The sequence below is a fragment of the Puntigrus tetrazona genome, chromosome 23 (assembly GCF_018831695.1).
Source record: "Puntigrus tetrazona isolate hp1 chromosome 23, ASM1883169v1, whole genome shotgun sequence".
Taxonomy (NCBI): Eukaryota; Metazoa; Chordata; class Actinopteri; order Cypriniformes; family Cyprinidae; genus Puntigrus; species Puntigrus tetrazona.
Genome location: NC_056721.1, coordinates 14,905,509 through 14,933,157, shown reverse-complemented (window position 1 = coordinate 14,933,157; position 27,649 = coordinate 14,905,509). Strand labels below are relative to the sequence as shown.

The window sequence follows — 27,649 nt, the reverse complement described above, 5'->3', positions numbered from 1 at the left end:
GTTTTATTTAAATTTAAATTTCAAAATGTGACCATTATGTATAATTTATCCTGATTTAATAAAAAATTACCATTTAAAATAATGGAATATGCTTGATGTATTCTGGGCGTTGTGCTTAATGACATCTAACTGCAGTTTCCTTTTATGCGAGAGTAATTTTTGAGCAGCGGAGGAAGTATTTGGACTTAAAAAGCGGTTCACTTTCTAATTACATGTCATATTTCAGTAAATGAAAAGCTGTTTTCTTTTTCCAGATGGCCACAGAGGTGTTGGAGGATCTTCTGGAGGAGGATGACGAGGTTGTGGAGGTGTGTGTTAAGTTTCTTTTTTAAATGGTAAAAGTGCTTTCATTCATTTGTAAATAGTTTGATTAATCTAAATAAATAATACCGTGATTAAATGATTTCAAGTTAAAAACGAAAATAAATGGCTTATTATAACATATAAGGTGTTTTTTAGTTTTCTTACCTGCTCTACCTCGTAGGATGTTTGACACCAGCATTTGATGCATTACTCACTGTCTGAAACTGGATTAATAATATATAGCCCTGTATCCTGCTGAAACAGTAGTTTGTTTGTGCAAAAGTGCTTTGGTCTTCACTTTACATTATTAGCTATGGAAATTACACAGTGCTGAAACTGAGATTCTGAGACATCGCATTTTGACAGACCAGCATACACACACACACACACACACACACACACACACACACATTGGTATATGTGGTTTACATGGTCTCTCCATATACATAACGGCTTATATTTGGGAGAAACTGTATTTTCTATCCCCTTTACCCTAACCCTACCTCTCAAAGAAAACTACTGGCGTTTTTTGAATAACACACTAATGTTTCAAAACCACCAAAAGCACAAAAAGCATTATTAAACTAGAAAGCATTCTGATCTTTTCTTCAGAGCTGATTAAAAATAACTTATACAGTACAAACAAAATCTTGAGAGTTGATGCATAGTTAATGAGCAAAAGTGAAGCCAATACATTATTCAAAATGTGAATATGAAACTTGCGACATTTAAAATATTTGATTTCATTTTAGTTTGTTTAGATTTTTATCACCAGATCTATTAGCCATTTAAAAACAATCCTTTATGTTGGAATCTGAACTGGACCATTAAATTCCTTTGATTCCCATCCTTAGTTTATGCAATGAGTCTGGTGTGTACACAAACATACACAAACACACACACACACTCTCTCTCTTTCTCTCTAATAGATATCTGACAGATTGAGAGCACTTACAGAGTGTTCTGAACATTCAGCTCAGGAGAATCAGAGAGTGTGAAAGAGAAAGAGACAGAGAGAGTGGGAGTGAGAGATGTTTGAACTCTCTGTGGTGTGTTATTGAGACATCAGAGGAGGGTATAGAGTGTAACAGTAGGTGATAAAGTGAAGAGCACTTCAATACAGCACAACAAAAACATGCACACACACCCTTTCCCACAGCCCATTTGCGTCTGACTTCTCATTTTTCAGGGTACAAACATAGCTGCCCGATTGTTTGTTTCTCCCTCTCTTGCAAAATAAGGTTATTTTAATCCTGCCTGAAATCAAATATTTATAGCTCTGAAAGAGTGCACAGGAAGTGCTTTAGGTTTGTTTTGTTAATTACTAGTGGCTGACTGACTGTCTCTGCCTACTTTTATGTATGTACTGAGGGTGAGAGTGGGGTAAGCTGTGCCAGATTTTACCTTATTTAACTCAGATCGGTGTTTCCAGACCATGATCCTGGTGTAACTGCACAATTAAAATCAATAGGGAATATGGAAATGATTTACATTTCAAATGAAAATATGAATAGACTTTAGAATGAGTTATACATTAGTATGCCAATTTATTTATTCAGTTATTTTCTGTTTATTGCACATTATAAAAGATTTTGTAACCAAAAAATTTGCATATAGTGCAAAATATTTAGTAAAGCCACAGACTAGGGCTGCCCTCGACTAAGGAGTTATTTTCTGGTCAACAGCTGTTAGTTGAACCATGCATTTATTAATAAACCATGTAAATCATTATAATGTGCATTTATTTGCTTATAACCCAATAAATGCTTAAAAATCTAATCAAATCAAAACAAAACAAACAAACAAAAAAACACAGTAGGGAGGCTGCATTAACATTTTAATCATTATAAATTCTATCGTTTCATAAAAATCTATGTCAGTTTTATTTCTTAGTTTTTTCAGGTTTCCAAACATACAACAAAAGCAAACAAAAGACACTGTAGTAAAACCATGTGCTTCCACAGCTTAAATATTATACTGTATCTTTAAACATCACCATCCTATTCTCTTAAAGAGACACCATGTTAAATATTAAACACATAGTTCTGAAACATAATATTGACAACAAATTTATCAAATAAACACAGAGAAATATAATATTATTAAACATAAAATAAGCAAATATGGCCTTAACAATGACGTATTGATAAACTAGTGATTTCTTTGTTATTGGATATTTGTCAAGTAAAGCAAGCATACATGGAGTTGTGGAGTTTCTCGCTCAAATTCAGAAAGTATGCTCAAAAGGACACATTTTAAGAGCGAGTGACCGCTCTGGTGCCTCCATCTTTCCTGCAATTTTGCGCTGCTATCCAGTTTTTTTTTTAATCATAAGCGACTAATAATATTTTGGTCAACCAAGCCAATGTTAGTTGACTATTAGGGATCAGCCCTACCACAGACAAAGGTTAATCCTAAAAGAATTTGGTTTTAAAACACCAAAATGTATTATAAATTGTCAATAAGTAATTTAGTTTTTATTCTTTTGCTAACTAATCAACATTTTTGTATGTTTAAACACACACACACATACACACAGAGAGAGTGTGTGTATATATATGTGTATATGCACATACATACCGTGTGTGTGTGTGTTTTTATACAAAATTCATTTTTATGTTATATATGTACACTGTAAAAATAATATCTGTGGTTGCTGGAATTCTACCATAAAAAATACAACAACGTTTTTGGTTTTTATAATGTAAATATACCATCCTATTAAAGTACTGAAATCTGTTTTATACCTTTTGAAATACACTGATAACCACCAAATGCATGTGGTGATGAGGAAGTCACATGGTGAACCAAAACCCATCAAAGGCAGTTTTTAAAGACTAACATTTATAGCAGGTGCTCAGTGTCATTCCCGCAAACACTTTAATCACCATCACGGTGAGAAGCATTAAACCAAAATATTTCTCTGTTAAAATCACGATCATATTTTGCAGTGTATTTTTGTTTTATGCACTTATGTATTTGTATTTTCTCCTGTTTCAGGTTTGGTATCTGTTAGGATGGCTGCTTTATTTGCAGCTGGACAAACAAGACTTGACAAACAACGGTGTGAACTTCAGAAAATCAGCTTGGACGTACCTTAGCAAGGCCAAAAAGGTAAAGCTCACACACATACACACACTGTTCTTTTGGAAATGATGAGGCCATCTGATTTCATCTTGGCGTAGTTTTCATTCTCCCCCACATACAGTGCACACACACACACACACACACACACACACACATTTTCTACCTGGCTGATTTCTCCACTCCTCCCTTGGTCCCTTCTCATTTTTTCCATCTGTCATGGCTCTCTCAGCATGCCGTCAGCTCTTTTTCTACTGTGAAATTTCTCAAACTCTGCTGGTGTCCGAGTGCTATAGAAATGGAAAATGAAAGGCAAAGTTCGAAAGAAAACGAGAGCGGGAATAGCTTGCAGGTTGAGCTATCACTATCCCTATATAGGTTTTTTTTTTTTTTTTTTTACAAAACCCTGTCCTTTCTTCTTTCTCTTTCTCCTCCTCGTTTCCATCTCGTCCTCAGGCTTTTCACTGTTACTGGACTTTGTTTCTCTCAGAAAAAACCTTTGGTCACCACATGTAGTTCTTTTGTACCTCCTCCATTGCTTTTCTCTCTCTAAGTCTTGCTCGCTCTCTGATGGATCTGTCATAATTCACCCTTCATTTCCTCTACTTCACCTTGCAACCTCTCGTCCATGGATGTACACCTGTAATCTCACATATTCCTGTAAATGAAAACTGGATGTCTTTTCTTGAGACTCTAAAACATAGACTTTCATTGCTTAACGTTATTGCAGAATGCACTATTCATAGGTAGTTATGGCCAGCCAATAGGAAAACAGGAGAAATCTATCTTTGTACTCGTATCGATCCTAGTGGCTTTTCAAGGGCTCAGACATGTAAACCTTCAAATTAAAACAGCCAGACGAGACGTAATACAAACTCTGCCCCTGTCTCAGCACCCAGCACTGTCTTTGTTTTAACCTCACTAATAAAGTAAAAGTTACAGTTATGGATATACAAATGGATAAAGGCACATAAAAAACGAATATACATATTAAAGACAACTGACCGAATGAATATAACAATAATAAAAAGCTCTGTGATAATGAGAGATCTTTATCTTTAATATAGCGAGTTTGGGATTTTTGGTTTTGCTTTAAGTAAAATATAATTATACAATAAATAATGAACCTATTCTCTTTTATTTGAGGGTCATTTAAGAGCATCTCTGCATATGCATAATGTTGAAAGACTTCATAAGGTCTTTGGAGTTTACAGTTTAAATCTGTTAAGAGTCTTTATTTGTGCTGCTTTATAAATTTTTTAAAGGAAATTTAAGAGTAAAAATTAGTTCATGGGCACAAAATATGTAAATAAGACCTGAAAGTCACGCTCTTGGCTTTGGTTCAGACTTGTGAATATTTAATTACGTTCGCTAACGTCTCAATTATTCATCTGCTCTTTAATCAGTGCCCCATATTGGCCAAGCTTTTGTTAGCTGTGTCATTAATATGGCCATAATAAAGCAAACAGTAATTATTTATTAATTAGCCTTTTAGAAGGTCATCTCTCTGCACTATGAAATATACTGCCAGCTATGAATGAGTTGGCAGCTTATTGCTTAGTATTAAAAGTGATAACCTTTCAACTTTTTGTAATAGTATCGCCTAAATCTGATGATCATGTCATTTTTTTTTTGCACTTTAAGAAGAGAATATTTTAGTAGCATTGTAAAGACTCTTATTTTCTGCACTATTTCTCTGTAAATGGGAATAGTTCACAAATTTACAGAAAATGTACTCACCCTCAGGCCATACAAAATGTTGACGAGGTGTTTCTTCATCAGAAACCAACTTTCTGAAATGTAGCATTACATCATGTTTTGCACATGCAAAACAGTGCATCCTCTGTATTGAATGGGTGCCGTCAGAATGAGTCTAAAAAGCTGATAACACATCATAATAATCCACATTGCTCCAGTCTATTAATAAATGTCCTGTTAAGTGAAAGGCTTTGAGCTTGTATGAAACACATCCATCATTAAGATGTTTTTGCTTCTATCTAAAATAAAAGTCCTCTATAACATTGCCTACTCCGGAAAAAAAAAAGTCTTGTCTGAATCAGTATACATAGATCAAGCACAATTGATAAGCAAAAGCAGCTCAGTTTTTTTTACCGTGTCAGCAGAGTGTTATTGTAGATTATGGACTATGGATAATGAATATGAATAATTTTGGCCAGATGTGAAGGTTTTAAATTTAGAACACCTTAAAGATTTATTTGTTTTTTTACAAGCATGCCAATGCGAATACTCCAACCTGATGGACTAGAGTCGCGTGGGTTACTGTGATGTTTTTATCAGCTGTTTGAACTCTCATTGTGACGGCACCCATTCACCGCAGAGGACCCATTCACGAGCAGGTGATGTAATGCAAAATTTCTCCAAATGTGTTCTAGAGAAGAAACAAACTTATCTACAGTACATGTTGGATGGCTGAATGGTGAGTGTGTTTTCTTCGAATAAACTATTCCCTTTAACCTACAAAACAGAAATGCATTTCTGTTTTCTGTATAATACAGGAAATGGTATTTTGAAAATTGGTTCTTTGGTCCATTCAATAACTTGGATTGAATGGACAAAAGTAGTTTAAACATTTTAAAACTGCAGTATTTTCTGTGTTTTATAAGCAGAAGTCAAAATATCAAAAATGTGCTTGAATACATGCAGACACACACACACAGACATACTCCTAATATCTAAGACTTTGGAATATGTATTTACATTTACATTTACTGAGTGTTGGATCTTCAAACGCATTTCCATATATTTTTAAATCTTAGTTTCATGTCTGTGCTTTAGTGATCATTAGCAAGTTGTTGTGAAATTGATGGCTCCTGAGCTAATCTCTTGATTACAGCCTCGATTTTTCTCCTGAATCGATTGATTTCCCCTGCTCCCCTGATTTTAATTAGCTTGTGGCTACTCTGCCTGCTGTGGATTTGTTTTCCATGTCTGCGCTAATATTGCCTTTTTCTACCTTCATCCCATCCTTTCCCTCTTCCTTACTCTCTGCTCGTTCCTCCGTCACAGACTATGACTTCAGGCAGAGTTCAGATTCCACTTTAGCCGCTATTCACCATTGATTTTCTGCCTTCTGCTCAATGTCCAGCTCTTTACACGTCCATCCCTCAATACCCACCTCTCCTCCCTCTCCATACCTCACTACCTCTCTTTTCTCATTTTTTACTCGTGCCATTCCTCACTACTTCTCTTTACTCCCTCTGTTCTTTGCTAAATCTTTTTTCTTCCTCTCTTGCTCAGTACTTTTTTTGTCAGTATGGCCCAGTTTAACCTGCAATTAAAATCTGTCTTTCTGATTCGATCATAGGTATTCATTTGAGATTTATTGCTGCATATACCTGGTCTTAAAGGATTAGTTCACCCAAAATTGAAAATTCTGTCTCCTTCCTGTTGGTCCAGGCCTTCGTGACTTTTTTTTTTTTTCTTTCCATGAAACACAAAACATTTTGAATCAAATGTTGCAGTGTTTTCGGTGCAAATACAATGAATTAATCCATTTAGCTTTATAATTTTATAAGTATAATGCATATAAAAAAGTATTCCATATCATTTATGGTCCATATTCTGAGACCTTAAGTCATACAATAGCTTTTTGTAAGTGTCACGTCTTTGGACTCTTTGTTGTAGTTTTGACCAAAATTTCTTCGATCATTTTTCCAGACCATAGGTAAAGAAGTCAGTCTCAGGATAACAAATGATTTAGATTTTGTGGTCTTGATATTCATTGAAATAATCTGATGCAAGATTTTTGCTTTAAAATTTGAGAGCACAGTGCCTCTTTGTGTACAGTCCCAATTATTAGTGGCAAAGAATATATTAGCCTTCTTCGTTGAAACCAAATGGTGTTGAAATGATTCAGTCAACTATTTCCTTTGAGAGACAATAACTTTATACACCATGCACTTTCAGATTTAAAACTAACCCTACAGGATGTTTTCATTCACTTAGAGCTGTTTAACACACTGCGTGAAAGGTCATTTTCAAAAATCTTTAAGATGCACATACATTTAGTATTTTATATTCGCTACACCTTATTTATCCGCATCAGCTCATTCTTTCTTTCTTCATCCTTCAGTACGTCTCTTTTTATTCTTCATTACGTCCATTTCTTGTCCTGTATTGATCTGGACAGTATTGATTGAGCTTTGAGTGCATGACCATATTTTCAGCCATTAATAATCTTACATATAATGATTTATCATGCTTATGTTATGATGCATATATGCTCCAATCTCTTGCTTTGTGAATAGACAGACACACTTTATCGATCCCTGAGGGGAAATTGAAGAAAAAGAAATTCAGAAGGCATTTCATCATCTTTTGTTCCGTAATATAGATCTGTGTGTCACAATGTTACTGCAGCGTTAGTGAAGCGTCTCGCTCAGCCATGGGTGCAAAATGACCAGTTTTGAGCGTCTCATTGCTCTGTCTGCAACTTACCATGGCAGCTCTTGAAATCGCCTCTAGCAAAACACATTCACTTGAACGCGCACCTTGTGTGACCTCGAGGAACTAATATACACAGTTAAACAATTTGTTTGTTCATTTGCATAACTGTCTTCGCGCTCTTTTCACATCCTAATTAAACAAATTATGTTTCAGGTCTCCCGTTTTCTTGCAGCGTCTATCTGAGTGAATATAACATTTGCTGGAAAACAAGCAAGGGTGTTTTTAGAATTATACGGTGCAGATTTTGTCTGTGATTTGACATTTTCCATGTGTATTTCTATGTATTTCCATTTATTTATTTTATATATCGACAGCTGTGTTGGTAGATGCTTTGAGTAATTTCCTGAGTGCAGTAGATTTGAACACATCTGCCCTCACAGCTGTCTTTCACACACTCCAGAGCGATAAGAGCACGGGCGATGTGAATCATATGTTTTTGATGGTATGTTTAAGCTCAGAACCAGCTATTAGGTGCTCTCACATTGTTTACAGGTTTGACTCCGCAGGGGTCAAATGTCGTGATAAAAATATTTTAGAGAGTGCCACGTTTAACGCCTTTCTTTGTGTTTTTAACAGTCAGTGTATCGCTGCGACACAGTGGGCAAAACCTCAGACGTTTGAAGACATTTATTTGATGGTAGCACTTTAATATGGTAGACCATTTTTTAACAAATTAACTAGTTGCTTTAGCATGCATGCTGCTAGCATATTGGCTGTTTATTAATACTCATAAAGCGCATACTCTGCATGACCATATTCTACATCCCTAATACCTAAACTTAACAACTACTTTATTAACTTTTGATGAGCAGTAATTACGAGTTTGAGAAAAGTTATCTTAAAATAAAGTGTGACCAATTTGACAGTATTAAAACTTTAACAATGAGCAGCTTTTTCTTCAATAATTGATACATTGCTAATGTTTAGTCATATTACTCTATTTTATCAAAAAGAAAAAAAACAGAAAAACTTAAATACACACATACAAAAAACCCCTCTAAACTGAAATCAGTCGTTTCAAAGGCTAGCAAATCTAGCATTATAAGGTACAATAATAAAAAAAAGATAATAGTAGGTTTTAAATCCTTAGTGACTTTAAAGATTGTGTATTAGATAAGAGCAATGGTCATGTAAACATATTACAATTGTCTGATATCATTCATTACAACTCTCTGATATTGACTGATAATAATAACTGAATAATCTAGTCACTGTCAGCGTGAATGAAGCTGAAAATACAGTATGTGTGATGTATCATCGTCAGTGTATTTTTCTCCAGCATTCTGGACCTCTTCCATTCACTAGGTTCAAGATCATTTTCAAAAACCCTCCAGTCCCGTTTGGTCTTTTTTATCTGTCAAGGTTTAAAAAGCAGGTGGAATGTGAAACCGCCATCAAACAAGTGTCAGCAAAGAACAGCTGAGGAAAGATGTTCAAATCTTATTCATACTCCGTATTGATTAGAACAGTTTTTTTTTTTTTAGCAATTGTAATGTAATAAACATTTGCTGATACCAGGTTTCTTTTCCTCAGGTTTAAACTTTGCGTAATCATCAAAGCCCATGTGCTTAGACAAACTGAGCTGTGGAGAGCATGCAGGCTACTCAACGGCTTGCAACATTTCCAAATCCCATTCTCTCTTATCGCTGCCTGTTTTAAGCGTAAATATAAGTTTGAAAAGTGCACAAAAAAATAATTAAAATGTTTCTAGTACATTGTACTGCATTATGGTTTTAACTTTTATGAAGACTGCAATTTCAAAAACTCTTTTGTTATAGGGTGTGTAATATTTGAGTTCACAGTGACTTTTAGAGTAGACTGATGCTTTATAAATGTACTCTAGGGAACCCTTTCAGTCTGTTTGCTCGTTGAGTGAGAGCTGCAGAGCATCTTTTGTTGAGCGCATTATGTTTGTTTGTTCTTTTAGCTCAGGTCTGTAGTTTGTTGTATTAAGAGCCGTTCTCATCTCTTGAGATATAGGAAGGTGCTATCACTGTGCTCTTAGAGAAATCACTTCTGGTAGATATGAGCACACACAAGATTGGAGTAATTTTTTCCTCTATAGAATCATACTAAAACTGCATTCTTTGTTATCTCTATACTTTTTGGCCGCTCGTGTTCTCCAGCTTTGTTGCACAGAAGTGACTGAGAGCTGACATTTTTGCACTATATAATAATAATAATGGTGTAGTAATATTCTTGTAAATGTATCTTTCTTTAACTGCACATTATCATTGACGTATTTAATCAGTAAGATGAGAAATTCAGTAAGTGTTCTGATGCATCCTGTGCACTAAAATCACTCATTCTGTGGCTCTTTCTGCAAGTTACATTTGTGACAGGACTAGGAGTCTTTTTGTGTTTAAGGATTGAATCACTAAATCCTTTCCTCATAATTCAGACCAATGTTCATTCATCAGAAAGATGTCTTATTAGAGGTAGAACCAAGAAATGAAATGGTCCTTCAGAGCCCATGCCCAAATGCTATTTGAAATGCCTGACTCATTCTAGCGAATTGGTTTGTTCGGATGATTCATGTGAATAAACACTACATAAAATCAAATCGTGCAAAGTCACAACTCAAGTAGAATTTCTTTTGCCATATAGTCACACTGCATTTTAGTATTTAGTAGTGCAGGAAGGAAAGAGGAAAGAGTGTGTGTGTGTGTGTGTGTGTGTGTGTGTGTGTGTGTGTGTGTGTAACCTGTGTGGATATAAATGACTATCTGTCAGCTGGACAGTAAGGTCAGTTGTGGATCAGAAGTCGGTCCAGCCCAGCAGTTCATCAGAGAAGAGAGGCACAGAACAAGAGTGAGAGATACGGCCTGAAGAGAGTGATTTAAGGACAGTGGGAGGAGTCCTTGATGGTAATCTGAATGATGAAAGAAGGCAGGGAAAGAGGGAAGGACAGGCACGAACGCAATCACATTCATTGCTTTCAACACACAAATGCCTGACACACACACACACACACACACACTTACACTCTTGGAACAGGGAACTTCTGCTTCGTATTAGACACTTAGAATGCTACAAAAACAAAACCAGACTGGCATCTGAGAAAATGTTTTATCTAAATAAATCCTAATGTTTAAAAAATAATACAAAAATAAATAAATGAGTTAAAAATATCTCTGCAGTCATACCTAGCTTTAAAAATAGATGCTTTTAAAATACAGAGGTTTCAAAAAAATTGTTTGTGTGTATTCGTGTGTAATCTGCCTAATAATCATAGATCCAAGGGCAAAACAAAGATTGTGTGCTTGTGTGTGAGAGATAATAATTCTGTCCTTATTTAGAAGCGTGTGTGTGTGAGAAATTATTTTTATAATTTATATCTAAATCACTCCTCTGAGTGTGTGTTCACCTTCACTTTAAATGAAGAATTATGGATTTAATTGAATTAAATACAATACTTATATTACTTTAATTGTTGTTGTTGTTGTTAATAATAATAATCATTTTATTAATAATAAATATTATGTTGCATTTGATAATAACAATGTTTAGATGATGATAATAATAAACCTCATCTAGATTAAATATATGTCATTTTTTTCTGAATTTTGAGAATCAAATAATGTCTCAGGAAAATAACCTTTATAAATGCACTTCTAATTTTTAATCATTTAAATAAAAATTGGTGTGAGGGTTTGGTTTAGGATTATGGTCACAAAAACATTAGCTCTATTGAGTATCCACACCACAGAGAAACAGATGTGTTTGTGTAATGGTGTGCGGTTTGTCTTCAGTTTGCAAAAGTGTGTGTGAAATGTATTTTTTGCTTGTTCCCAAGTGAGTATGATGGCCATAGCAAAACATCGCAGACTCTTTTCTGCTATTACACACAGACACACAGACACACACACACACCATCACCACCTCCAGCCAATTTTTTTCAGCAAAGACCTTCTTCCCCCAGACAGAGCTCCTCTGTAAAGCTGCCATTTCAAAACATACAAATACATCAGTGGAGAAGATAGATGTCTTGGATAAGGGAGGGATTGCTTGCAAAAAGTGTAAGATAGTATTCAGCCGCAGCTTCCTCCAGGAGGAACATTTCCGCTATGCACATGTTTGAGAGCATATTAGAGGATGTAAAGATGAGGAGATCGAGTGGGTGATGGGTGAACTGTGGGTCTGTGGAAGGTGTTTTTGACACACACACGTGTGTGTATGAGTAGCTGATGGAGTGCAGCTCTTATCAGGACTGGAGATCAGGTCTCAGTAATTACAGGGTGGAACTCCAGATGGTGGCTGTTGCTGAGGTAACACATTAGCTGGAGCGCCGTCCTCCTCTAGACTGATTAAATAAACACAACTCAGATCTGTGAATCCAAATCACAGGAGCTCTGGCACAAGTGTTTCTCAGTGCGTTTATTTATTTGCAGAAGGGGTGGGTGGAGTGGTACGGGGTCATTTTCTTTATGCAGTGCTTTTTCTATCCCTGCGGAAAATCATCTCGGTTTATTGCTCCCAGAAGGATTATGTGTTAAGTTTAGAGATATATTTGCACAAAATATTGCAAATATTTGAATTTTAAGGCATTGTAAACATTTTCCTATCAGAGGCGACAGGTCTTCCCATGTGTGCAGATGCTGTATGTCACCTTACTCAGTGAAACCCTGTCAGAAGATCTTGACTGAGGTCTGTTTTTAAATCCGTTCTTGTATTTTCCATAACATCTGCCTGTCTGTCGTTCCATCCGTTCCTCCATCATTCTGTCTGTTGTTCTATTTTTTTAGCTATCAATCTATCTGTTTTTTCATCCATCTATCATTCTGTCATTTCATCTATTGACTGAATCCATGAAAAAAATCTATCTATCTATATCTGTCTGTGTCTATCTATATCTGTCTGTGTCCATCTGTATCTGTCTGTATTTATCTATATCTATCTGTTGTTCTGTCATTCTGTTGTGCATATTTGCACTGCGTTTATTTGATTACAATTTAATGCACTGCAGTTATTTTTTATGAATGATTTTCTCTGATTTCTGTCTTTTCCTTTCTCTTTATTTTCCAAGCTCCATCGCTCAATCACTCACACACTTTTAGACTAATGCGAGTGAGCTAATGAATACACTTAACAAAATACACTTAAAATGTTGTTCTTTAATAAAATATGTAAGAGCTTAAAATGACCTGTGCTGATTTGTGATCCGTAAAGTGTGTGTGTGTGTGTGTGTGTTTATTCTCAGAACCAAGCATGTTACATTTACCTAGAAATGCTGATCGTTTTGGTCCAAATCGATCTATTAATTTAAGCACTGAACCTGGAATTAAATGTACAGTAGAATTCCCAATGACCATCTGATGTAGCCATCCACTCCAGTTATGCATTAACCAGTATATAACAAATCATTCAAAAGACATTTAAATGTTCCGGTCCTGTGAGCCGGTGTGAGTTTAATGTTTAATCTTTGCTTTATCATCACAATTAACCTTGATATCCGGCAGCGAAAAGGCCCTTTGGTACATGGACACACACATCAACATTGTGTTAAAATGCCCTCGTGGGCCTAACTAAACCTGTGTGGCCAACGGTTTTTATGTTTATGTGTGTGTGTGTGAAGGTCAGGTCTGTAGAGCAGGTAGGAGTTTCAGACTCTCCTGAGGTCCTATGATCGGTCCGTAAATGAGATCCCACGAGGCCCAGAGAGCCCTGTCGCCACTCGCTGTTGCTTAGCGACCATTCCCACGGCTCTGAGGGTGATATAAGGGAGCAACGGGCTGCCCACTGACAGTATGTGTGTGTGAGATGACCTGGTTAGTCTGCGAGTGTGAAGGACTCTGTGGTTTCACTCCTGAGGGAGTTAAATAAGGTTCTGTAGTGCTAAAACTCATTAAATAAAAAGAAGGAAAGAGAGGAAAGAACAGCGAAGGAGAGGTTGATAAGTTGTGGGGTCACTTTCTCCAGCTTTTTAAATGACTGCTCTTTCAAGTATTAATAAGAAATGTGCTTTCTTAATTAAAGTCTGGTTGTTAGAGTAGCGTCTGCATGATTACAGTTCACTGAAGAGAGGGCTGTACCCCAAACGCACTGTTAATACCTCATAAGAAGTGACCTTTAGAAAAAAATAGTGTGCATTAGTCATTCTCACATGACTCATTCTGAAAGTTGAGGAAGTTTGTTCGCGTGGCTTTTTGACGGGGTGCAAGTCTGACTGACGTCTGTGCTCTTTTTAGCTTTGCCATCATTATTAGCATTTATATCACTTCGAGACCGCTTCTTATTCATGTCTGATTTCCATCAGTCTTTGAGTACTCACTCTAGTAATTCTTATTTGTTACATTTTAAATTAACTCTCAGTTGATACATTGTTGCTGTTAACACAGATACATTTTTTTTTTTTACTTTTTTTATTTTATTTATACCACTCAAAACTTGGTTCTTCAAAAGGACAATTATTTATGCTTTACAGGCACTAAAACGTACAATGCCGATGTATTTTCTGCATTTTAACGTACAATACTGACATAGGAGATATTAACTTCTCAGTTGTTGTTTATCTGTGGTATACAAGCAAGTTGATGGCTGGTCAGTATTAGTCCTTCACTGTGGTTGGATTTTACGGAGAAAATGCCAGAGCACTTAGTGTGGAAAAAAAAATGGAAAAAATAAGCTAGCCTCTGGGGAAAAATGAGCTTTAGGTGGACATAGACTAGCTTGCACCAAAAACACAACATAATTATAAAAGGATCGATTTTATTCATGCGCCGTAATCCAAATACCAAGAATTCATACAACTACAAGAAACAGAATCAAATCAAAGCCTTTATTCAGCAATCTTCATCTCCATCCTAAACACCAGCCTTAAGCAGCAATACATTGACACACTAATTACAAATTAAATTAAATTTATGACCGGTTTACAGCAGAAAAATGTTTACATTTAACATATTTTAGCTAAAAATGCATAGATGTTTTTATTTTTTTAAACGTTTTAATACGGCAAATGATACATTTCATGAATAAAAACATACAAAAATGTCTGTTATGTTCTTTTAAACGTTACATACTAATACCTAAGCATAAAAAACGATGAGACCAGGCTGGCGTAACATACAGCTGTAGTAATTATGGTGTAATTTTAAGTGTTTCTTGTTGACTTATTATTTAACTCATTATCACCTTGTTTGCAGTGAGTGCAGTCTTTATTCGCAGCTCTCATTATGTTGAGCCTGCTTCATTTGATATCAGCTTGCATGTGTTTGTGCTGCAATTCGCCGTCTTTTTAAGCTGAATTGATTCAAATAACAATTAATTGATCATTACATTATCGCGTGAATCCCTTTACTCAAATTCGGCAGTTGCACCGAAACTGTAAAACATTCTGACATTAACTGTACTGATTCCCCTGCCGAAACAGGATGAAATCCCCAGCCAGCGTTCTTGTATTAAGCAAAAGGAGAAAGTGTGGGGCGATATATTGTTTTGCAGTCACATCGAGAATTGCTTTTTTATCATGTTCTTTCAGGGTATATTTTACAGTGATAAGAGTTGAGACAGTGGGGGGATTGAATTCTCTTCCTCTCCTGGCAAGCACTCAGTCACTTGCTGAACAATTTCCCACTGATGCAGAACTCGCTTCGTTTGCGCTTGGAAAGGAGTCACTAATTTGTGGAATTTGCCAGCTGACTTCGCTGGCACCGGACCTTCTCGAGGAAAGACGGAGGGAGAGGAAGAGTGAGAGAGAGAGTCCTTGAAAGATGGAGAAAAGAGGAGTTAGATAAAAGAGAAATATATAGGAGAAGAGAGTTTTGATTTAGTAGCGACTTGTTCACACTGCAAAACAAGCCAAGCCTGGAGTCAAAGCTGAGATTTCTCTTTACTCCCTGAACAAACACTGCCACTATTCCTCTGATAATAATCATAAGATCTGTTCTTTTTTTCCTCACTCTCTTTCTCTGATCTGTAGCTGTATGTGAAGCTGCGCTGTGAGGACTCACCCATGTTTGAGCATACGGAGCAGCTGTTAGCAGAGCTGGGTGGTGAAGAGCATGGGGCTGATGATGATGATGATGATGAAGCCGGACCATCTGTAGACAACATTGACGATGATTTTATTCAAAGCAGCGATGAAGATGACGATGCCATGGATCACTGACTCAACGTTTTTCACTTGCTTATTCTAATCGTCATCCGTGGACTCGTCCAATCAGAATATTAAACTGAAAGCAGATGGCTGATCTTCACAGTCTCTCTACCAGTCACTTTTCTTTTCCCCTTCTATTCCAGTTTGATATGTCTGACTGGGATGTATTTTCTGTTTGCTTAGTTTTTTTTTGCATGCTGAGACTACAAACCATCAGGACATCTGTCACACTGATCTGGACACTGATCAAGATGCTGTTTCATAATAACTTTAATAACAGTTTTATAAATGTTACAAAGCACAAAAAGTATCATAATAAAAACAAAAAATCCAATAAAGGCATTTCTAATACCATTAAAAATATATATCCATAAAACATGCTTAATGTTTTTATTTTTTCAGATTATGTTTTGTTTTAGCGTATGAGAAATGCATTGGAACTGAAGTATTTTAAAACAAACAACTAAATGCCAATACAAATGTTTATGTCTCTCTGAAATGGTGATGATGATGATAATGGTGTGAAAACATCGTCTCATTCTGACTTCATTATGACTTTAGCTCTTTTGTAATCGTAATCAGTCATAATCCGGAATCTGTGCAATGAACCCACTAGCTGGAAGAAATTTCTTCTCAACATAGTTTTGTGTTTGTTTATGTCATTCCCTTAATGATGAACTTAAGGATCATTTTGGTTATGGATTTGCAAAAATAGTTTTGTTTATCTTGATGCAGACCCTAGAAATGTATCATTATAATGCCACCATCATAATACAGTACATTATGACAATGAGCCTTGATGTTTGTTTGTTTTGTACTTTCCGATGGTCTCCGTCTGTCCTCCAGCTTTCACAGAGAACCGTTTTTATGGACTGCTTCAGTTTTTCCCATCAAATATTTCAGAGACACTAGAGCAAGCCTCCTGAGTTCAAACGAGACATTTGGTTTCATTTTGTGAATCCTAAGCAAATCTCATAATCCGATCGCACGAGGCCTGCCGGTTCCCAGCCCTAATGAAGATTCTCAAGTTTTAATTAAGCTCATGGACTTTTAGCTTCTCAGAGATGGAGAGTCTGGATGAAATATAGTCATATTTTGACTAAGCAATCTTTTTTCCTTTTTTGCAACAAATTTTTCTTCTGCCCATAAAACCAGTATAACCTCTTTTATACGTTTTGGGCCTGTAGGATTCTTTGTTTTTTTTTTTTTTTTTTTACTCCTTCCAAGAATGCAATATATTTGATCGAGAACAGTCAAAACGGTAATATTGTGAAATATTATTACAATAAAAAAAAAAAACGATTTGAATATATTTCCTGACACATTCTGTGGTTACTTTACAGCAAGGCCTTAGGTACTGTGAACACCTTAATTCGTTCAAAACGAGAGGCCTCTGACAGACATTTTACACAGACAGAGCATGTTTTATTAATTCACTGGTAACAGCGACAAGAAGGGAAATGACAGAAAGCAGAACACAAATGTATGAATGAGAAACATTTATGCTAAAGCATGTCAAGGTTGAGACACCGTATGTGTACTGATAATTCAGTGATATGTTTAATAATTCCTGAAAGAAAAATGAGTGTGCTGGCTGCTAAAATAGATGAAGCCTCCTTTATACTTTGTTCTTCACAGTCAAGGCCGTTACGGGAAGCTCCCTTACAGAAAGTCACAAGAAAACAGCAGCCAAATGGGAGATCGATGACAAATTGGTCACCTGAATAGCAGGTCTAACTCACAGAGAAGTCGCAGTGTCTGTACTTGTCAGGTCAGTCTCAGTGATACATTTAGAGCCAGCTTTTCTCCTGAGGGTCAAGATTACGCCTTGTACTGGTCTGATTTCAATTATAAAGGCTAGTCATCCATTTACCCTCAGGATTTGGCAATACAAAGCTTAAATGTCAAAAGGCTTGTCACTTTTTGATCACGAGGCTGTATGTAATGAAAATGGAACATGGTTGAATCAGACAAAACCAGCTGCCGTTGACGCCTTTATATTCGGTTGTCATCACTAAACAAATTAATTCTCACTTACCAGCAGCTTTCCTGTCAATTTTATGTTTTTTGAGAGAAATTTGATGGCATGCTGTGCCTTATGGGTAATATGCTCCCACGAGTTCTCTTGCTTTGTTGACTCGTCCCCTCATCCATCGAAGGGTCGATTTTACACTTGGGCTTTTAGAATAATGGAAAGGCACTTAAGATGGCAACACGCTTTCCACCGGGGAGAAAGCAGCATGAGGAAGAACATCGAGAACATGTTAAATTGCGTTATGAAATAGGGCTGTGGAGTAAAAGTGTCAAGGGCAAGACTGCTATTAAAATCATCTAAGCTAAGGTTTAATATCTGTTAGCCTCATTTTGAGGTAGGAGTTTTCTGTCTGGACAGAAGTGTACTGTAATGTTGCTTCTTTCACAAATGCGGTGCACTTTGGTGTCCTATGACTTTTCTAAAAGCAGTAGAAACACAAACACCATGCTTTTATTTTCTGACCTGTTACTGTAGATGTGTTTCATAATGTACTGTATTATAACATAACTTTTACTTGGCATGAAAAGTAGCTTGTTTTAGACATCGTAAAAAATAGCTGAGCCAAGTTCTATGACGTGGGACAGGCCAAAACCTCTATCAAACAAAAATTAGAACCAATCTAAACGTATCAGTAGCTATGAACCAACATTTAGCTACTACTGACTATTTTGGGCTATGTTTATAGTTTTCATAAATCTCACATTTTGGCAATAAGGTTTGCTAACATGAAGTACATGAATATAACAGATTATACTTAATTTGGGTTGATAGCCATCTGAAGGTTTATGAAGGTCCTGTTTTAAATATAAATGATAAAATTAAATATAATATTTGGACAATGTTGGTAACCAAGCCATTTTGGTGATCCTTCTGTTGACTTGTTTTTTAGTTTTTTTCTCCAGTGGGGTAAAAACAAATAAAATCTAAAACCTTCTTATGTTCCACAGAATAAAGTAATTCTCATAGAGCTTTGAAACAATATCAGGACCCCTTTTAGCACCATTTGTTAAAAAGAGAGAAAAAAAAAAACGGCCTATTTTGTATCATATTCATGGAAAGTGCCATTTGTGGTTTTCCCTGTTACTCTTCACCATCGCTGTATGGCCTCGGGTTATATGGAGGATTGAGTAGAAAGGCTGAAGCACATTAATAACAACTCCAATGACTAATGAGAGCTCGGCTGGAATAGGAGATATTTTTGGTTTTGTGTCAGAAACTCCTCTATGGCATACTGTATGGGTTTACTGGCGGTACAGCCTAATACGCTAATTACCGTTTTTTCCCTGGAACTAAATGAACATGGAGCTCATTTGTTATAAGCTGAACTGCATTAAAGTACAAAAGTACTCTATAAAGCACCTCTAAAACTCAATTATATACTGTACAGGTAATTAGTGTTTTTGCTAAGAGGAACGGAGCTTGTGTAGATAAGGCGTTACTGTATAGACCTTCAATATTTTCTTCTTAGTGATGTCTTCTATGTTAAGTTAAAGCAGTCGATGTTGCCATCAGTTTTAATTGCAGACGTGCTCTATCAGAAACAGTATCAGCTTCGTCTTAGCTCCTGGAAGGCATGGGAATGGGATTGTAGAGAGAAAGCAAAAATCTAATTATTCAGTCAAATCAAAGTACTCCTATTAAGCAGAAATTGTTCAGAGAGATTCTTTGTTTTGTTACGAACAGATAATCACTCTTCACTCCACAATCAAATTATGCTACTGTTGTTTATTCATTGCCTCAAGTTTTTAATTTAAAACTGCTTTTGTTTTCAAGAGAACGGGCTTTTGTTTATTGCTGGGAGTCCAAATATTGATGGTGAGTTTAGATCGGTTCTTCTTCAGTTCAATTTAGCAAGCCGAAGGCTTCTCTAAGAAGTCAAATAAGTGATTTTGGGGCTCACGGCGTGCCAGAACCTCTTCAAACTAAAGCGACTAAGTAAGTGGATACAGATTAAACACAGCTGAATTTCAAGTGCCTGTCAACAGTCTCTCTCCCAAATAATCTGCCTCATCTCTTTGAAGAATTCACATTCAACCATGTGGGAAAATAATCTTAGAGCAGAGAGATCCTGGCACAGATTAGCCTCTGGCATATTGGAATTCTAAACACGCGAATGGAAGAGAAGCCACGCTTTGGAAAGGTTTTCAAGGCAGTTTGTCCTCAGATAAGTCTAGATAGAGGGATTGTGGAAGTATAATCCGAGCACCATCATGAGCCCTCCTAACATTCTCCTTATCAGACTCGGGCTGCGCACCCACGGAGGCTTTATTTCCTTACAGAATGAGAGAGAAACAAGTGTGACCAACATCACCGGAGGCGGCACAGGTTCCAGCCGAGCAGAACTTTCCAATTACCTGATACATGGGCATATAAACAGAGAGTTAGCTCTGTTTAAGCCGGCAAGTTCCTTAGAGATAAAGACAGATTCTAATCTCTGTTATTGTGTTCTTAACCTTCACTTTTCATGTTTTACTAGCAGTAATCCTCCACTGAGAGATGCCGATAACAGTGATAATGATGTACAAGCTAAATGCAACTTTAATGGCTTGCACTGACTGAAAAACAAAGGCTCAGATCTTCTGTTTCAAACTAAACATTGGTCCTGTGTGGCTGAGGGTGCAGAAGTGCTAATTAGATTTATAGACTGAAGGGGACCTCTGAGAGCGTATGAATCATCTGTAATTTGATAGAAAATGTGATAAGACTCGCACAAACATCATATTTGAATAAAAGGTTCCACAAAAGAAAAAAAACACTAGCAAAACGATAGTGTTTTGAAAGCTTTTTAAAGCCATTTTTATCCAGAACGCTGTCAAAGGATTCAGTGTACAGTTCCTTTCCACATAATTCTCTCTCTCTTTCTTTCTTTCACTCAAGGTCTGTCTTTTCAAGGTTATAAGCAATTTCTGCATTCCCCCTCTAGTTCTGTGAAATCTGATATGGCCGTATCTGTCCCTGACCGATCTCAAGCGTCTGCGTTGTACATCAAAACAAGACAAGCACTCACTGACACTGTCCATGAGTCATCGCTCTCACAACCTCTCTGCCCATTTCTCCTATTCTCTTTTCGGTCTAACGTATATATTCATCTTATGTGATCTATGTCAAGGGAAAGTGTGAAACTCATTTTTTTGTTTGAGCGTCGGCGAGTGTAACTGTGCAGACATTCCCTGCAATATGAGCATCACACATTTAAACATAGAATATATATAGACAGAATTTTTGAAGAAATTGTACATTCATTACAGCATTGCATAAATGAATACATGTAAAAAGAAACTTTATAATGTAAAATGTAAGCTACATTTAATAAGTAATAAACGTTTTACAATGCATTTTGATTTTCTTCTAATAGTCGCACTCAAAAAAGTGACTATTTCCAGATCACTAATCAAATATATAGTTCACTCATACGTACAGCTGTGGTCATTATGACAGATTCATTACAATATCCAGGATGGATATGTACGAGCGGCTCTTAATGGATCTATCCATTTTAATTGGTAAATGTAATGGAAATGGAGCCCTTTCTTATAAGACTTCATAAAAGTCTTGAGTCGCTTGTTCAGCCTGACTAACCAGTTTTGCTCATATTTGTTGTGCACACAAGAATAATATTCTTCATTTCACTGTCAGCGCTTCTGCGGTGATGAGAACAAAGGTAAAACCTTTTTTCCTTTTTCACCTCACTTATTCATTCTTCCACAGATAGCTAATGGCTTCTAAAAGCTTGTTGAAAAGCTCTGTAAATGTATGGGGTGGTAATCTTGTCATTTTAAAAGCATCATCCATTAGCTTGATCTTGGTGCCACAAAAACACATTAATACAAAGTTGAAGACAGAAGTCATTTTATTAACCTTCTCCTATCATTTAAATGGTGTGGTAACTAATTCACAGTGAAAGTGACATTATTTCTAAATATTTTAGGCAGGGTTATGAATAAGAGAGTGCAGCGATGGCTACTTGTGAGGCAAGTGAATTTGGTAAGTTACCTGACTATCTCATTTTGATTCTGATTTCGTGTTTAAGCTTAAGTCTAAGTACAATACATTTCTTGATGTATAGACAGCAGGGAACAAGAAATCATGTTTTTGATATTAGGAATGCATTGTCTCTTATTGGCAGGAGTCCCGTTTCTCTTTGATTTGAGGATTGTGTTACTGGGAAACAGAGCAGCAGGGAAAACCTCTTTGGCAAACCTAATAACAGGTCACGCAGAGCCTCATCTAAGAAGAACGGCCCAGTGTGTGAAGATGCATGGAGATTTTGCCGGAAGGCAGGTCACTGTAGTTGATACGCCGGGCTGGTGGAAGAACTACCTTGTCAAAGAAACCCCTGAATTTCAAAAACAAGAGATTGTGCTTAGCGTAGCTCATTGTCCTCCTGGGCCCCATGCCGTTCTGCTGATCCTACGTGTCGATTCTTTATTCAAAGAAAAGCACAGGAGGTCGGTGCAGGAACACCTTGAACTTTTGAGCGAGAGAGTCTGGAACCACACTATAGTTGTGTTCACGTATAGAGACCAGCTACAGGAGCGAACTTTAGGAAAGTACATTGGAAGTGAAGGAGAGTCTCTTCTGCTCTGGCTAGTGGAGAAATGTGGACGTAGATATCACGTTCTTAATACCGAGAGAGCCACCGGTACGCAGCTGGCGGGGTTAATGGACAAAATAGACACGGTTGTCGTGGGAAATGGTGGCTGTCATTTTGAAACGGACAGAAAATGGATGCATATGGTGGAAGGAATGATGACGAAGAGATACATGAGAGCAAACCAGAAAAGGAAGATGGTGCAAGAACAATGGGAGGCTCCACTTGTACGACAAGGTAAGAACCAGGGATTAGATTCATGAAGGTTTTTTTCAAGAAGGTTAAATTCTGAAAAGGTCTTTAAGGGTTAGTTCACCCAAAAATCTCAACATTAGCCCATGATTTAGTCACCCTCAAGCCATCCATTCAATTGAAATTATGTTGTCAATATTAAGCCTACGCTATCCCTTTAATAACAATATACTGAATATGTACAGGACAGTTAGCCAGAGATTATGGTTTATAAAGTTCTGAATATGGATATTCTTGTTTACACAAAAACATTGATTGACTTTAGAAGGTCTTTATTAATCGCCCCGAGCCATGTGGGAATACTTTTTTGATGGATTTATGCACTTCATTTTGCTGCATTTTAAAGCCTGGAAGAGCCAGGGCATTTTTTAATATAACCCCAATTGTATTTGTATGAGGATGGCTTGAGGGTGTGTAAATCATTTGGTAGTTTTGGGTTAAATATCCCTTTACAAATGTTTCTAAGTGGACTTTCTGAAAGACATTTTTTATGAGATAAAGTTGGAGGTTATCCAAACTTTAAAAGATTATTCACAAAGATATTTAAGAACATTCTTTTCAGGAATTACATTTTTTTGGGGGGGAATGCTATAAGTTCTTGACTTCACTGTCAAGAAGCAAGTAAATATTAAAAGTAAATTTTTTCTAATGTTTTGTTAATCTGGCCTAGATAACCCATTTTTTAAAGGGATACTTTAATCAAAAACTACCATTCTCATTATTATTTCCCTCTTGTTGTCCCCATGCAGCACAAAAGGAGACATTCTGGCTCCTTTTTCCAATTTCATGAAAAAGTCGAATGATTCAAATTAGCAATCAGTTTTTCTCTCTTCTTTAACTTTCATATCAGATATAATGAATTACAAAAAACCATAGATATCATTACCTTTAGTTCTCACTTCTCTTAGTGACATTTTTTTTCATTTTGGATTGACTTGAGGGCGAATGAATGAATTTGAATGAATCTCAGTTTAGATCTTGTATTTACCAGGTCTCAAACATGTCCACATTCCTAAGATGAGGATGGTAATATTAGGTTTTCGAAGGTCTGGGAAGAGTTCGGCTGGAAACACCATTTTGAGTGTGGCGACATTCATCTCAAAGAGTACCTCCGCGTCTGTGAGAAGACAAGGCGAGGTGGATGGAAGGCATGTGACTATAGTGGACACTCCAGGCTGGTGGAAGTCTCTGCCAGCAGCTGACACTCCTGAACTGGATAAAGAAGAGATTTTCCTCAGCATGTCTCTCTGTCCGCCAGGACCACACGTGTTTCTGCTGACTCTGCGTGTAGATGTGTCATTCACAGCAGCAGAGAAGACATCAGTGGAGCAGCACATGGAGCTTCTGGGCGAGAGAGTCTGGGCTTACACCATAGTGCTTTTCACCCATGGAGACTGTCTGGGGGACGTGACTGCTGAAGAGTTGATTGAGAGCGAAGGGGAGGCTCTGCAGTGGCTGGTCGAGAAATGTGGGAACAGATATCATGTCCTCAACAATGAGAACTGGAATGATTGCAGTCAGGTCACAAACCTGCTGGAGAAAATAGAGAAGATGGTGGCACAAAATAAGGGCCATTATTATGAAATTGACCTCAAGACACTGAAGGAGGTGAAGCAGAAAAGGAAAGCAGTGGAAAAGAAAGCAAAGGCAAGAGCAAAGAAACAAAAACAGATGAGGGTGATGGACAATACATTGAAGGGTAAGATACTGGTTTTACACATTTACACAAGTTTGAAACTATTTAAAATAAAGTGCCGCTATTATGGATATATAGTGTATAAAGTTATTGTCTCAAAAGAAAAAATCGACTCTAAATCATTAAAATGAACAGTTTTTAAAATGAGTCTCAAGTCGTTTAATTTTGACGTCAAAATTAAACATTAGCATATTGCCCGCCCTCTTGATGGACTTTTCGCATTTGTCTGAATGAAAATGCAGATTCATTCTTTGCCACTAGGTGCTTACAAAAAGCTCACACACACTGCTTCAAATGAAATCTACCAAACACCGGAGGGGTTCGGAAAAATGAATCATTGAACAAATGGTTTGGGAGTCATGAAACAAATAAGATAAAAATAAATGCATATTATAAGCATATTAACGTGTTATTGACCTTGAATGCATGTCATCCTGTTGTTGGGGACTCCCAAAACCAAAATGTGAACCTTTCATAACCCATAATTCCATAATGTGATGTTTATGAGTAAAATGTGATGTCCACTTAGAATGCACAGATGAATCACTCACAATTTAGACTGTATTTTTTATCCAACGTCATTCCACATTATCTACTTGCTAACAAATGGGTGTCTTTTTTAATTGGTACTTTTGATATTATTAAATGCATCTAGTAAAATTACAATAAAGACAAAAGTAAAAATGTAGGTTAAAATCCATTATTCACACGTTTACTGCATAAACAAGTTGAAATGATGTTTCCGCTGCATTTGCAAAAATTAATCTCTATACACATCTACATGAACTCTACTGATAGTACAAAGTCAGCATCTTACAACTAAAAAGGAACAAGAGCAGATCAGTAAAAAAGACAAAGAGATGCAGAGGAAGATAAGAGCTGCTCTTGTTGAAAGTACTTCAATACATACAACATTGTGGTGATGGAGGAATACAGAGTTCAAATTGCAAATTGAGTTTATTCTTTTGTGGCTTTTTATGGTCTCAGTTTGTCTTTGAAAAACAATTTTGAAGAGAAAGTTTTGGCGTCACAGTGTCTGCTAAGAGTTCAGTGTGCATCACAAAAACACTGTGTCATTCAAGCTGCATTATTTATTATGAGTTCAGTCTGAGTGCTTGTCTGTGTGCCTTGAGGTTTTGAGAATGTGATATTTGATAATGAGCAATTGTAATGTATAATCCTATGCAATTTGATAATAGTAATGTAATGTAGTTTTGTTTGTTTGTAGTATTTGACATTCCAAACATATTCTTCAAGTCAACATTTGTTATCATAATAAAGTTCTAGAAAGGTTATAAATTATGGTTTCTATGGAAGCCAGTTCACTGAGAAGAAAGTTGCAGAAATTAATTATAGATCCGTAACATAAATTTGCAATAATATCACAATTACCATTTTTGTTTGTTATTTATATGTGTGTTTGTGGCAGAAACTGCTTCCGTAGAAATCACAAACCAAGGGTTTTCGAAAGATTTTTAATTTGATGACAGAATTGAAAAGAACATAAGTAAGTTCATTGAGTGCATATCTCTCAATTTTTGAACTCGTAATTGCAAGAAACTTTCCAAACTGAGATATAAAATTAGAACTGTGACTCAAAATGTGACTTGCAATTATCTTTTTTTCCCGAGGCGAAAACAAATTTGCGTAGCTTTCGGTTTATTTGTAACAATCCAATTTTTCATCTACTATTTATTTGACTCTTGTAATGAAGCGGGGAGGAACAATGCGATTGGTAAACACTGTAAGTCAAGTTCAAACCCATATCAACCTGACAGAAGTAATGCTTGTCAGACCTGTTCATTTACAATATAATTTCGTTCCTATGAAGGTGGTGACTTATATTAAAAATCATTTACTAATCTCTCCCCCCCGTGTGTTTAGATTTTCGAAAGCATTTCTACGAATTTTGTCTTGTGCTGCTGGGTTATGGAGAATCTGGGAAGAGTTCAACAGGAAACACCATCCTCGGCAAACAGGTGTTTGGGTCGAGAAGAACAGCCCGGTGTGTTCAGAGACACGGAGAGGTCGGAGGACATCGGGTCAGCATCATAGACACCCCTGGCTGGTGGAAACATCTGCCCATAGAACAAACCCCTGAACTAAATAAAGACCAAATCACGCAGAGTGCATCTCTATCCGATTCTGGACCAATCGTTTACATTTTGGTCCTTCGTGCCGACTGTTCTTTCAAAGAGCAGGAGCGGAAGGCGATGGAGGATCATTTGAGGCTTTTGGGCTCCACGGTTTGGGATGACAGCGTAGTTCTGTTCACATTTGGGGACGTGCTCGGAGACAGAGCCATCGAGAAGCACATTGAATGCGAAGGAGAAGCTCTGCAGTGGCTTGTTGATAGATGCGGAAACAGGTATCATGTTTTTAATAACAAGGCCGAGGGTGAGAGCCATCAGGTCGCAGAGCTGCTGGAAAAGATACAAGAGTTGACTGCAGCAAACAGCGGGTGCAGTAACAAAGACATGCAGGTGCTGCGGGAGGTGACGGAGGGGAGGAAGGTGGAGGAAGACAGAGCAAACACCAGACTGAAGATGCAGGGACAAAGAGAGGAAGATGAATCCGATGATGTATTTGATGATGGCGAAGATGATGAAGTCATTTGGGACTCGAGAGCATGGAAGTGGACGACAGCTGTATGAGACGAAAAGTTGGGAAATCATTTTCAGAATTAGTGCTTTTGTTTTGTTTTCATGTAGAAATCTTTAATTATTTATTATTATTATTATATATGCTGTCAAATGATTAATTTATATATTCATTTAATTTATTCATTTATACATAACAAATATACACAGTACACACACATATATAATATAAACAAAAACATTTATTTTGGATTCAATTAATAGTTTGACAGCACTAATATATATAGTGTTTTACTGTACTGTACATATACATACTTATATTCAGAAAATATTTGAATTAATGTTTTTCAGTTTTATTCAATATTTTATAGTATGCATAAAACTACCAAAAAATGGCAAAGGGATAGGAAGGGGGGAAATATGTGTGTGTGTATAGTAAAAATAATGCAGTGCATTATTTTTACATAATTTTTTTAAACACATTACTTTTGAAACATTATATGGTCATATTTATATTTTAAAA

At 36.6% G+C, this 27,649-nt stretch overlaps 2 protein-coding genes across 7 annotated transcripts in view; both read left to right on the top strand.

The window, feature by feature from the left end:
- LOC122328902 (sushi, von Willebrand factor type A, EGF and pentraxin domain-containing protein 1-like) overlaps positions 1 to 27,649 on the top strand; it is a 502,117-nt gene that overhangs the window by 254,750 nt on the left and 219,718 nt on the right. The window lies entirely within an intron of this gene.
- On the top strand, positions 152 to 27,322 carry LOC122328901 (GTPase IMAP family member 8-like). Its single transcript, XM_043224968.1, has 7 exons — positions 152 to 308; positions 3,304 to 3,417; positions 15,776 to 21,648; positions 21,916 to 21,971; positions 22,114 to 22,815; positions 23,822 to 24,529; positions 26,411 to 27,322. The coding sequence occupies exons 4-7, from the start codon at positions 21,944 to 21,946 to the stop codon at positions 27,178 to 27,180; spliced, it is 2,208 nt and encodes a 735-aa protein (XP_043080903.1). The 5' UTR covers positions 152 to 308; positions 3,304 to 3,417; positions 15,776 to 21,648; positions 21,916 to 21,943; the 3' UTR covers positions 27,181 to 27,322.